Below are 13,223 nucleotides of genomic sequence, written 5' to 3' on the forward strand. Positions count from 1 at the left end.
CTAACACTAGGGAGATGGAGGGAGAGCTCCACCCTGCTGGTTAACTCACTTCATGACACTTTAACTTCATGATACCAGGGCTTTGCAACTGAAAACCAATGCATTCCTGACCACAACACAGATGTCAGGCCACTGGAATAGTACCCAGCTCAAGAGGCAACGCACCTTAGAATAGTGGCCCACTGGGTAAGGACCTGATTCTAGGAACAGAGGCCGAAACAGCACATGAAAATACCCCCTTCCACTGGGACCTGCCCTCCAGTGGCTGCAGGGGTGTCCAATGGCTCTGAGTGCCAGTTACAGGCACTGCAACTTCAGGGGAATCTCTAAGTTCACACTGAAAAGCAGCAGCACGAAGCAGCTACAGATGCTCTCAATCAATAATTCTCTGTCATAGACACAGGGCCACTTGTGAGAGACACTTAGCAGATCATTCCCAGATGAGAAGGCACTGTAGAGGAGTACAATCCATGCTAATCACACATCCATTTTCTCCTATTGTTTGGAGAGCTGTTAAATAATTGGGGTTCTGGTATCAGAGAATCTAGCAATGCTGCCCTAACAGGAAATGAAGGGGAACTGGATAATGCTGCTCACAGAGTTCATTGCATGGATAGTTCTTTTCCAGCCTGACAGCTCAACCCATGACCAGGGCGATCATCACATAGAAAAACTGATCATACTAGGAGGTTCCCATGCAGCCTTTGTGTGACCTGTATGCAGGAAATGCCTGCTGGATCTTTGCTCCGGCCCTGAGATCATGACTTCATGTTCTCATTGGCATACAGAGGAAAACCTGGCTTGGTGCAGGCCCTGGATCCTCCAGAGGCAAGTGCAAATTCCTCACACCACACCAGGAAACAAGTTCAGAATTGACTTACAGCTCCTGGGGAAGAAGGACTTAAGGAGCCAGAAGAATAGTCTCCATTCATGGGATCATAGGAGGCAAGAATGAAGAGTCAGGAGGGGAAGTGGTGGGGGAACAGAGACAGAGCAGGGCACAACTAACAATGTATACATATACATGGACACTTCAGAAAGTTGCTGGGAAATGGAATGAAAAAGATATTTATTTTGGAGCAAGAATGTTTGAAATCCATGATGTTTTCATATTACACATTGCCATCAACTTTTTGAAGTTCAATGGTATCAGGTAATAGGCCTGGGTCACATGCAGTTCACAGAAAATGCATGAATGGTCCATCTAAAGCAAGTGTTGGCAAAGAAGGGAGCCCTGTCTGCTAGACTGGAGAAACGTGTCTAAGTTCTCAAATCAGGTCACTGGGCTCAGACATATGGGTGTGATTTACTACTGGAAACTGTCAATGGTGACAAGAGCCATGTTCCAGGTAATAAATATGCAAAATGGGTGCCCAGGCTACAAAAAATTATATGATTTAATGACACCATACTTCCCAGAGCAGGGAAGTACACAGTGCTGGAATTCACCCCAAGCAGAACCAGCTAAGAGAGCACCTGTGGCAGAAGCCCCATCTGGAATGTCTCTGTCAGACTTCTCCACCTAGACACCAGTCTGCTGTTACCAAGTCTGCAAGAAATAACCACTTGGGTCAGGGTCAAGGCCCTAGCTCCAGGAGTCCAGTATGTCTGGGCAAGTGAGGGGTTTGACAGAAGGTTTAGTCCCCACTGGTGTACTTCTCTAGCTCTGAGGCCAGTGGTTGTCCTACCTCACACTTGATGGTGACTTTGCCTGAGCCCCTACCACAGGCCCAGCAGGGAGACAGGGCAGGAATATGGGGAAGGGGTGGGCCAAGCCTGACCATCATTCCAAGCACAGCCCCTCTCTCCTCCTTTCTGTCTTCACTGCACCCATCTTGCCCAGGTCTTGGTTAGCTCAGGTCATGACCGTCTCCCCCAGGAGCTCCCTGTCAGTCGTGAGGCCCACCCCTGCCACTCTGAGGCAGTCAGCACTCACGTGATCATCCCATCCAAACACTGGCGATTGCTGAGACATCGTACGCATCCCAGGGTAGGATGGAGAGCTTCCTCCAGGGACTCCACCATTGTGAGAGCCCTGACTCCCTGCAGTTGAGGTCAGTGCCCTCTTGTGTTTAAAGACCAGATCAGGGCCAGCACTGTGGCTCACTTGGCTAATCCTCCGCCTGTGGCGCTGACATCATATATGGGCACCGGGTTCTAGTCCCGGTTGCTCCTCTTCCAGTCCAGCTCTCCGCTGTGGACCAGGAGGGCAGTGGAGGATGGTCCAAGTACTTGGGCCCCTGCGCCCGCATGGGAGACCAGGAAGAAGCACGTAACTCCTGGCTTCGGATCGGCGCAGTGCCAGCCGTAGTGGCCATTTGCGGGGTGAACCAACAGGAGGAAGACCTTTCTCTATCTCTCTATCTCTCTCTCTCTGTCTATAACTCTACCTGTTAAAATAAAATAAATAAATAAATAAAGGACCAGATCACCACCTGTGAGCAATAGATCTCACCATTGCCTTTTCTCATTTGATCTTTTATGGATTCTTGATAAGTGCACAACCTCCTGTACTCCCTGAGATCTTCCTCCAAGGGGGATATTTCCTAATTAATTTAATGCACACACACAGGCGCACACACGAGAATGCACACACACACAGCTTGAACTGAATTCAGTCACACAACACTTAGAAATGGGAACCCCTCATGAAGAATCTATCTCTGGCAATTTCAGCATGCAAGCACTGTGGAGTGCACCTACACACACCCAGATAGTATAGACCAGTCACAATGCAAGACATCTTGATGCAATCAAGAGACACGGTAACAGACATAAGAATAAATTCTTCTTTATATGTGTAGGAATACCCTCTAAAATAATGATAAAGAGTAAAGTATATAAACTAGTTAACATTCATTATCAAGTATTATGTACTATTCATAATTGCACATCCTATAATTTCATGTGACTGGTAGATTTGTTTACACCAACATCACCACAAACATGTACATAATGTGTCTGCTATCATATCATGGCTACCAAGTCAGTAATAGAAAGATTTTGGCCCCTTTGTAATCTCATGTGACTAGAGTTTTATGTATATATGGTCCTTTGTTCACCACAATGTCAATTCTGATGCCGTGAATGTATCTCCATTTGTCTCCTTTACCTACTGATCACATAATCTGTCAGAAATGGGAACTGGCAGAGGCTATGCTCAGGTCTCTTGGTCACGAATCTGTCCAACTTGGTCTCACACTCATGCTGCTTGGATTCTGGCTTAGGGAAGGAGGCCACCCAACCTTCAGTGAGGTTGATATCAGATCACAAAGCACATATGAAATTACATGGGACCTCAACTGACAGCGAGATCCAACTGGGACACCCAATATCATGTGCAGGAAAATGCTTGTGAGGGTGGTCCAACTGCATTTTATGGGGAACATATAGAACATTCAGACCCTAGGTTCACACTTGCCTTAGGGGCAAACTTGCCATTTCCCAATTATGCATTTGAAACTCATTTCTGGAAAAGGGACAGCTGGCTAGCTAGGATGTGAAGCACATGGAAGCTCTGATCACCAGAACGTCCACTCCAGCTACAGGGTGTAGGTACCTAGGTTGACTCACTTTCTCGACTTCCAACCTCAAGATGAACCTGCTATTTTCTCCTGTGTGTCCTGCACATGACCTTTCTCTCCACCACCCACTGGGACGTGACTCTTGCCCCACCCTTCCATTGAAAATAAGGAGGGAGAAGAGCCAGCATCTGGTAACTAACTTTCCAATATGAAAGCTGAGGATGTGCTGAGGCTGACACATAGCTTCTTCCTGAGCTGCCTCTGTGTGGTTGCACCAGAGGGAGATCAGCAGTGCAGAAGTAGGATTGCATCAAGCAAGGGCAAAGATGAGCCCAACACCAGAATACTACAAAAACATGACGCAAACATAAGTTTATTGTAGTGCCAATTAAACAAGGGAACTGCTCTTAAAATGCTCTCTGACAGAACAGCTCCCAACCCTCTAGAAAGGGCAGAACATGGAACATGAAAGGTACTTTAATTTGAAACTGGGGTAGGGAGAGGACAAAATCATGGGTGCAGACGAAGTGCTAGCTGAAGAGAAACTGGAGAGCTGAGCTCCACAGGGAACAACTGCTTGTCTGGTAGAAGATGCTGGGTTCCACCTGTGAAGTAGAGGAGGGGCAGGGCAAGGCCATGTCCAAAGGTGAAGCCTGCCCACATCTCTCTTAAACAGCCAGGGTTGTGGCAAGGGCAATGGTATGTATAACACTCACTTCACAGCTTCTGGAACTTCTCAGTGAGGGACCGTACCACTGCTGAAACACAAAGACACAACAAGGCACTCCAGAAACTGGCCTATGGAAATGTAGTCTCCTAAATCCTAGGTCTGGAGAAGGGGACCACTTAACTTTGCCAAGTGTTAGCCCTCTAGCCCCCCCCCAAAACAGCCCTGAAACAGACCTACCCACCCATCACCTGAAATACACATAGGAACACCTTCTAGACAGGAGCAAAAGGGACCATTTTCAGACGTTGGGTCATATCAGAGCCATTCAGAACATGTTTAAAAGCAAGTAATCGAACAACAGAAGAGACTACACAAGCCATACCAAGCAGCACTTCCAGGGAAAATGCGCGGTGGCTCTAAATGTGCTGAAGAAGGAGATCCCTGGGACTCGAGATAGCACATGTGCAGCTCAGAAAACACATTTCCCACTGAGCACACACCTAGCTATAGATGTGCACAAGGCTCCAGGGCTAGTCCCGCTTGGTTCTCATGCCCAGAGGAATGAGGGTCCCAGGAATGCTGCCCTCATTTGTAGCACGCTGAAATCCCATGCCTGGGGCCTGCATGGAGATGCCCTGGTCTACCTCTACCCAGCCCCAGCCCCAGCCCCAGTCCCAGCCCAGGATGTGTCATACCGAGTTGTTCCCGAACGTCATGTACTTCCTTCTGCAGCATGGCACGCTACTCAAGCAGTCGGGAGGGAGGGAGGGAGGGAGAGAGGGAGAGAGAGAGAGAGAGAGAGAGAGAGAGATTATTATGTCCTCCTTTTTCTGCCTCTAACTGTCCCCGCCTCAGGCCCTTACATCTGGCACCTGCCACAGCCCAGCGGACAGGCTGGTTTGGAATCCTAAAAGGAAAGCAGGCACCTCTGTGCTGTGGTGAGGGATGGTGAGCAGGGGACACGCGAGTCAGTTTGACCTGGATACAGATCCCACCATGTATTTTGGACCTCGTTTCAAGGAGTTAGAGACAGCATTACCCGAGGACAGTCCTCAATTCCAGGTGGTAACTGCTGCCTTGCTGGTCTCCGAGGACGGGCAGGTGGTTCCTGGTCATCTGAAAGAGAAGACAAAATCCAGCTTTCCAGCCTGGGAATGAGGTAGAAAGGGCCTGGCTGAATCTAACGTGAAGCAGCCTCACACTGCTGGCAATATGCCCAGGGGCTCCAACTTTATCTGTGGGATGCCTTTCCTATACCCCAATGTCAGCCCATGTGCCCCTGTGGCTCCCTTGTGCCGTGGCTGTGGATAGTGCACTAGCTGAGCCACAGCTCCTGACAGCTCCCAGTAGGAGCCACATTGCTGTGCAGACCTTAACAGGGGAGGCTCTGTTCTATTGACTGTTTCTGGTTTTGGAACTTAAGGCACTGCCACAAACCACTCCCACTGCACAAACATCACTCAAAGGATAATGTGGCCAAAGGCTAGCCCTGGTCACATGCCATTTCCTGTGAAGAGCAGGGAAGGAAGCTTGGGAGCAATGCAGATTCTCTACAAATCGACTGAGCCAGAGGTTTCTCTTCTCAACCCCCAATCCCAATCGATTCAAACCCACCAGACTCATTGGAGAGTGCAGGGCCTCTGGGTGTGACACTGTCCTGACTCAGGGATGAAGCCTCCGAGTTTTCTGAATCTTGGAGGTGTCTTCTGTTATGTTCTCCACTGCTGAATTCTCCACCAGGCACATACTTGCAAGGTGTCCCTGGTTTATCTGCTGGAAGCTAAAAAATTCTTACTGTTGGGAATGTCTGTGTATTCGTTTGGGTAAGGGCTGGAGTGAGGAGAATTGGGGAACAGGAAAGGGAATTGGGGGCTCATCTCATCAACTCTTTCTGCATCACTCAGTCCCAGGCAAGGAAGCACAGCTGAGCCAGGGAGAAGAGTGTGAGAACTTAGAAATCCAGTCTCCCGGCCAGGCAGGCTTGAGGAGCACCAAGGAGGGAGGAATCAAGGCAACAAGAAAACTCAACATGAAAGTTTGCAGCCCATCTGCAAGGGGCCACTCAAGTCATTCAAATCAGGCAGCAGCCATACTTTCCATCCCAGCCTCTCCCTGGGAAGGAGACAGGCAATGTGCAAAGTGTCAAGAACATGGCCTGGCAAAACCAAGCACCCTCTAGGCTGTTGTCCCTACCTTGGGGAACCCAGTTTAGCACCTTAATGACACTGAGTAATACTGGACAGAATGTCCAATGTCCAGAGCAGAGTGGAGAAGTGTGGGCTGGGGGAGAGGGGAGAAATGAGTAGGCAGGAGGGTGGGGGACAGAAGCAGAGGAAGAGTAGGGGGAGAAGGGGAGGACGGGGGAGGGGAAGGCCTACTCACTTGAGCCCCTGAGTCTGGATCTCTGTCTGGGCCACGGTCTGCAGCCACAGGCTGGGACTTCCTCCTGGCTGCAGAGTCCTTCCCAGTGTCACCCTGCTGGGACTGCTTGTGCACCCAAGGGAGCGAGAAAGATGTATCTGGCTCCTCAAGCAGTGAAATGCCAGGGATTTTAGGGAAGGTGGCTGGATACACTGGAGCTGCTGATGGTCTCTGGCCCCATGGAGCAAAGGCTGACCCCAGGACAAACTCGGGAGAAACCACTAGGGGTTTCTTCTCTTTTGCTTCCTTCTTCTTAGAAGTGGCTTGGGGCAGGCTTCCTGCAGGAGCAGCAGGAACTCCGGGGTGGGTGGGGCTACCCCCTCCCTTCCCAGGCATCCCACTGAGCACTTTTTTCGATGAAGAGGGACCCAGCTCTGCCATCCCCTGCAGCTCCATGGCCTTAGTGAGCCCTTGGAGAGTAGAGGTTAAGAGAGGGACTGAAATGTGAGGGAAATTCTCCCCGCCATGGGAAGTCGAGGCTCTGGGGCTCTCTGGCGGTTCCTCAGAGCTGTGGCCCTTGGTCTGGTCTCTTCTTTCCAGGAGAGGGCTCACCCTCATGGGCTGCACGTCCCAGAAGTCATCCGAGGACTCTGGGTCAGAAGGCAGCTGGAGCCAGCCTTCCGTGCCAGCGCGCTGCTCATCCGTGGTGAATATCAGGCGGCGCCTGGCGCTTCTTGTCTTGCTGCGGCCCTGGTCTCGGCCTTTCCTGACGGCACTCACTGGCCGAGGGGCAGCAGAACGCTGCAGGGACTCCGCACAGCTCGGGCCCAACCCGCCTCTACCGTTGATGCTTGCCTCGACAGGGGCCCAAGCGGCGGCCGCTTTGGTGGCGCCTCTTTCTACTCCCGGAAGTCCCCGCGCCACGCTAACACTCAGCGGCTCCAGGATGGCAGCACACGCCTCAGCAAACTGGAACGCTGGCCCCCCGGCGCCCTGTCTGTCGGTGGTGGGCGTCTTAGGCCGGGCCTCGCAGCCCCAAAGCACCGCCGCGCCCTCCTGGAACATCTCCAGCTGCGACTCAGGCTCAGATTCCGACTCCAACTGCCGCTTGAGGGCCTGCAGGCTTGAGGGCCCGCTCTTCCCTCTGCCCCTGCCCGGGTTCTGGCCCTGGCCTTGGCCTTCGCCGCTTCCCGCCGAAACCAAATCCAAGCCTAGGACACGTGACCGCGGGGTTCTGGGGCCTCCGGGGTCCTCCTGCTCCTTGCTCCTCAGGGAAATATGGTCGCTAAAACCAGACGCCTTACTGTGGGCGCTCATGTCTCAAGTCTGGGCTGACCTGGCTGAGGGCGGACGGTCGACCCGGTCAGGAGCGCCTCAGAGAGAGCGCTGGGCTGCGCGCGATAGAACCAGCGAAGCCTCGACGCTGCCGCTACCACAGGGGGCGCAAGGGATCGCTTCAAACAACGCGAGGCTTTCTCGCGCGCTTTCTGTGGTGCACAGCGGCCTTCTCATTGGCCAGCCAACCACGCCAACCAGGCTCTTTCGGTCTTGGACCGCCCCTCAACGTCCCAGCCAATAGGGAGGAGAGTGCTGCCAAGCTGGCTCCTGATTGAGTGGTCACAAGCCAATCGGGTGGTCAGAACTAGTGTCGGGCACTTGTCCAACCTCTTCCTTTCCGAAGTGTGGAAAACCGAGTCTGGGAGCCTCGGTTTCCCCACTGTACAGCTGGGAGGGGGTCGGAGGTGATTACAGCATCTATCTCAGTGCCATGTGGAAGAGAAGGCAAGGATGACTGTGAAACCCCCATAGCAGAACGGAATTGCAAGCCTCCATTCCACTAACGTCTAGACCTACCTCTCATAGCAAAATAGGAAGCCTATTTCAAGGATTTGTGGTCGGCGTACGTTTCCCGCAGCAACCCACATAGCAAGTGTTTTAGGATTTATGGCTGTACTAACTGTGCCACCACTGCTCCATTCGGATCGGTAATCAGGTGGCTGATGGCTGTGAGCCCGTGATACTTTGTTGGCCAGCTGGTTTAGCAACTTGGCAGGCCAGAGTTTTCCACTTTTATCATATCTGCCCCACTTCCTTCCAGTCCGATTTCATTCATAAAAGCAAGAATCATACTTTTTGGAAAAATTATTTTCATTATCTCTTTTTTTAACTGATATGTGTAGTTTTTTAAATCATACATATTAATGAATGTCTCTTGCAACTAAGATTGAGCTCCATAAAATGTTTGCCAATATCTTCAATTATTAAACTCATAATTTCAAAATGTTGGCAAAAAAAGCAAGAATCTCTGATCATGGGCGCTCCCAAGAGATGCTCACCATCACTGAATATAAAGGTGTAGCCAGGTTTGCTACAGTTAAAGAGCTTAAGAATGGTAATGTTGGCAGAGTCCGTAAGCAAACAAGTGCCTTTGCCCACTGCTGAGGACAAAGGGAGAAGCAGCCACTGAAGAGGGTAATTTGTCAGAACCTGTGAAACACCGATTATATCTCATATGCTATGCACCTGGCACTCTGCTAAGCACTGGAAATCCATGTTAACTTGTCCTCAAGTCTGTCCTTGGCTGAAGGATCTGCCATCTGTGCCTTCTCACGCGGTTGGAAACAGACACAAAGAGGTTCAGCCACTTTTCCAAGGTCATCAGGCTTTCCAATATGAGCACAATATTATACCACGCCGTATGTCTCCTGACATGGTGCTCTTTCTAAACTTTTCAATTTATTTTTGAGAGACAGGGGAGTGAGATGGAGAGAGAAAGCAGAAGGGATAGAAAAGGCAGAGAAATCCAGAGACAACGATGTCTCCCATTCCATGCCTCACCACCAAAAAGCCTGCTATGACAGGGAGCAGGAGCTGAGACTTTAATCCAGGCCTTCCACCAGGTTGGCAAGAACTCAACTAATGTAGTTGTCACCACTGCCTCAAATGGTTCACACAGCGTAACCTTGAGTCACAAGCCAGAGCTTGGTATCAAAACCAGGTACCTTTTTTTTGGTAGGCTAATTTGTTATGATTTATTTTTTGTTCAATTTTTAAAATACAAAATATTTCAAACATACACAAGTCCCAGAATTACATAACAGTTATCCATGGCTATCCCAATAACAATTACCACTAGATAGATTTGATCATGTTGATATTTTGCTAAAGATTTATTTTATTTATTTGACAGAGTTAGAGAGAGGTAGAAACACAGAGACAGAGGTCTTTCATCAGCTGGTTCACTCCCCAAGTGTGTCCACAATGGCCAGAGCTGAGTCGATCAAAGCCAAGGTCCAGGAGCTTCTTCCGAAACTCCCACGTGGGTGCAGGAGCCCAGGCACTAGGGCCATCCTCTGCTACTTTCCCAGGTGCTGTATCAGGGAACTGGATTGGAAGTGTAGCAGCCGGGACTCAAACTGGTGCTCATATGGGATGCCGGCGCTGTAGACCAGGGATTTAACCTGCTGTGCCACTGCGCCAGCTCCATTTATTTATTTTTTTAGAAATTAATGAATTCAGTTCCTACTTAATATCCTCCACCACCCATTTCCCTCTTCTGCCTCCCCAGAGACTTATATAATTTAATATGAGGGGTCTTCAAAAAGTACGTGGAAAATGGATATTTTGAAAAAACTATACATAGATTGCAAACATCTACTGTATTAAAATAAACATATTTTAATCATATTTCCCATGAATGTTTTTATTTACCCCTCTATAGCTTATATTTTATCACAAACTACTACTCTGTGTTTTCAGACATGATATAAATATAGTAGACACTTTTATTGTAACTGGCCCCTGAATTTTCACAGATGTTTATAATCTTCACATGACAATGCATTTCATCCATTTTGGGTTTTTTGTTTAAAACTTTCTTTTTAGGAGAGCAGCAAGATGGCGGAATAGGCAGGGAGCACACTATTAGTCCGGGCAAGAGACAGTTTAATATAAGTGGAGATACTGCAGGGTCAAAGAAGAGTAGGGAATGAAACAGCAGAGGAAACTCTTCTGGAACTAGTGATTCACAGTAGACCTGCGTGGAGAGCGTGGGAGCCCAAGTTCGGGACACCAGCGGCAGAATCAACACACCAGCGCTGGAACGCGAGGTGAGCCGAACCTCAATAGCCCGAGACACCAGCAGGCAAGTGGAAAGAGGAGGCTAGAGGGAACGAGGCTTGAAACTCCGTGGGGAAAAATTCACCAGGCTAACTAGAAGAGAGAGAGGAAAAAAATTAAAAAAGTGACCGATACGGACACAAGTTTCTCTCTCTCCGCTCACCTCTCAAAGGCGAGCAAGACAGAGCAGGCGCCATTTTGACATATGTCATAAGCAGGGCGACCTCAGGTCTGCACCAGCCCTGAGCCTAGCAGAAAAACCTGACTCTGGGGGGAGGGGTGAAATAACAGGAGATTAGCATCTAACTTGGCAACCCAGTGGGAGACTGCAGGAGAATTGGAGCCCACACTGAGGGCAGCAGAGATTCCCTGTATGGTCCTGGGGAAAGAGCTTCCGATCTTTGGCTCCTGTGGGTATATCATTTGCCTGCTAACTACCTCCAATTACATTCAGCTGTGCGGAATTACTTCCCTTTTGAATCAAAAAAAAGAAAGAGAGATTTACCACGCCTAACCTGGGAGTGTCATCTTTGACACACCCTCAACCCTGAGGAACCAAACACAGCTCTCAGTCCACACTCATCTCAAGCCTCTAAGGCTCCACTGAAAGCAGACAGTCCACTTAATATAGAGCCATAGTGTAACAAGAAAAAACACCACAGTGAAGAAACCAAATATCTCCAACATGCCAAACAACAAACGCAAAAACCAAGCTAACAAGAACAAGGAAGACACTATGACGCCCCCAAATGAAAAAGACACCCCAATTCAAGATTATGAAGATGATGAGATAGAAGAAATGCAAGAAGTGGATCTCAAAAAATTGATAAGAACATTAAGAAGTTCTCAAAAACAAATTCTTGAACTACAGAAATCCGTAATGGACAAGATAGAAAATCTCTCTCGAGAAAATGAAATATTAAGGAGGAATCAAAATGAAATGAAACAACTAGTGGAACAAGAAACGGTGATAGTGATGAGAAATCATAATGAAATGAAGAATCCAATAGATCAAATGACAAACACATTAGAGAGCCTTAAAAACAGAATGGGCGAAGCAGAAGAGAGAATATCAGACTTAGAAGACAGAGAACAGGAAAGGAAACAGGCAAACCAAAGAAAAGAAGAAGAAATTAGAAATCTAAAAAATATTGTCGGGAATCTACAGGATACTATTAAAAAAACCAACATTCGGGTTCTAGGAGTTCCTGAAGGCATGGAGAGGGAGAAAGGATTAGAAGGCATTTTCAGTGAGATACTAGCAGAAAATTTCCCAGGTTTGGAGAAGGACAGAGGCATCTTAGTACAGGAAGCTTATAGAACCCCTAATAAACATGACCAAAAGAGATCCTCACCACGACATGTTGTAATCAAACTCAACACAGTGAAACATAAAGAAAAGATCCTAAAATGTGCAAGAGAGAAACATCAGATTACTCTTAGAGGATCTCCAATTAGACTCACAGCAGACTTCTCATCAGAAACCCTACAGCCTAGAAGGGAATGGCGAGACATAGCCCAGGTACTAAGAGAGAAAAACTGCCAGCCCAGAATACTATATCCTGCAAAGCTCTCATTTGTGAATGAAGGTGAAATTAAGACTTTTCATAGCAAACAGAAACTGAAAGAATTTGTTGCCACTCATCCTGCCCTGCATAGATGCTTAAAGATGTGTTACACACAGAAACACAGAAACATGATCATCAATATGAAAGAAGGTAAAGGAAGGAAACCTCACAGCAAAAGATCACAGGAAACTCAATTTCTCTTTGACATAGAATTAAACTCTGATGCTCTGTTAAAGCAATGTGTTAAAGTAATCTATTATGTTCTCTTGATGTCTGTTAAATTCTAATTGTTCAAAAACAGCTGAATTTTTATTAAGAGCTATGGGTTATTTAAATATGTGCTTTTTTCAAAAATTTGAATAATCACCTTGTAACAATGATCAAATTTGGTCTATGTTATGTCATGATTTTAAGAAATCTTATTTCAACCAGGTATTTTGGATTTTGAGCCTTCTTGGCATTCTTGACAGGCATTCAAAAAATCAAAGTTTCAAACAATCTGGTCTCTAAAATTTCCAGTAAATCCTGGACTTTGTTTTTTCCAGTTTGGGCCCAACTGAAAAAATCGAAGGACCTATGTCTCTCATCTTATAGAGACACCAACTAATCAGGCTATTTGGAGTATATTAGAAGTACTGTCAAGATCTGACGTGGTACCAAACTTTAAGTTTCTATAATGGAAAATGCTATTAATACAATTGTTTGAGAATTAAAAAGTATAATGATCTTGTGTTACTAGAATGATAGTTATCTTAATGAGAAAGCCCCAGAGGCCTAAAAGGTTAAATATTTGTAAAATCCTACAGGTGCTTTCAAAAATACTGTGAGGTAAGCAAGTAACTCTTGTTGGTGGATGAGTTTATAATTTTAAACATGGCGACTTAAAGTCTTTTGTCATCCACAGTTATATATGATCTGCTGCTCATAAAACTAAAGCGTTGTTGGTTCTGTGTTTAGCTGTCCTCCTATAGGTTCCTATGG

General features: G+C 47.6%; 1 protein-coding gene across 1 annotated transcript; it reads right to left on the reverse strand.

The window, feature by feature from the left end:
• Positions 1–4,241: 4,241 nt before the first annotated feature.
• On the reverse strand, positions 4,242–7,872 carry LOC133752722 (uncharacterized protein CXorf49-like). Its single transcript, XM_062183083.1, has 6 exons — positions 7,080–7,872; positions 6,577–6,893; positions 5,809–5,974; positions 5,234–5,310; positions 4,890–4,935; positions 4,242–4,282 (listed from the first exon to the last, which is right to left on the reverse strand). The coding sequence occupies exons 1-6, from the start codon at positions 7,870–7,872 to the stop codon at positions 4,242–4,244; spliced, it is 1,440 nt and encodes a 479-aa protein (XP_062039067.1).
• Positions 7,873–13,223: the final 5,351 nt, after the last annotated feature.

Source organism: Lepus europaeus, chromosome X, assembly GCF_033115175.1.
Source record: "Lepus europaeus isolate LE1 chromosome X, mLepTim1.pri, whole genome shotgun sequence".
Taxonomy (NCBI): domain Eukaryota; kingdom Metazoa; phylum Chordata; class Mammalia; order Lagomorpha; family Leporidae; genus Lepus; species Lepus europaeus.

Bases quoted from the DNA above. Each gene is read 5' to 3' on its own strand.
- LOC133752722 (XM_062183083.1), bottom strand. From the start codon at position 7,872: ATGAGCGCCCACAGTAAGGCGTCTGGTTTTAGCGACCATATTTCCCTG. The intron at 6,894-7,079 runs GCGGGGAGAATT...CTGCTCCTGCAG, and splicing joins CAGAGCCTCGACTTCCCATG to GAAGCCTGCCCCAAGCCACT. The intron at 4,283-4,889 runs GTATGACACATC...TTTGTGTTTCAG, and splicing joins TGACGTTCGGGAACAACTCG to CAGTGGTACGGTCCCTCACT.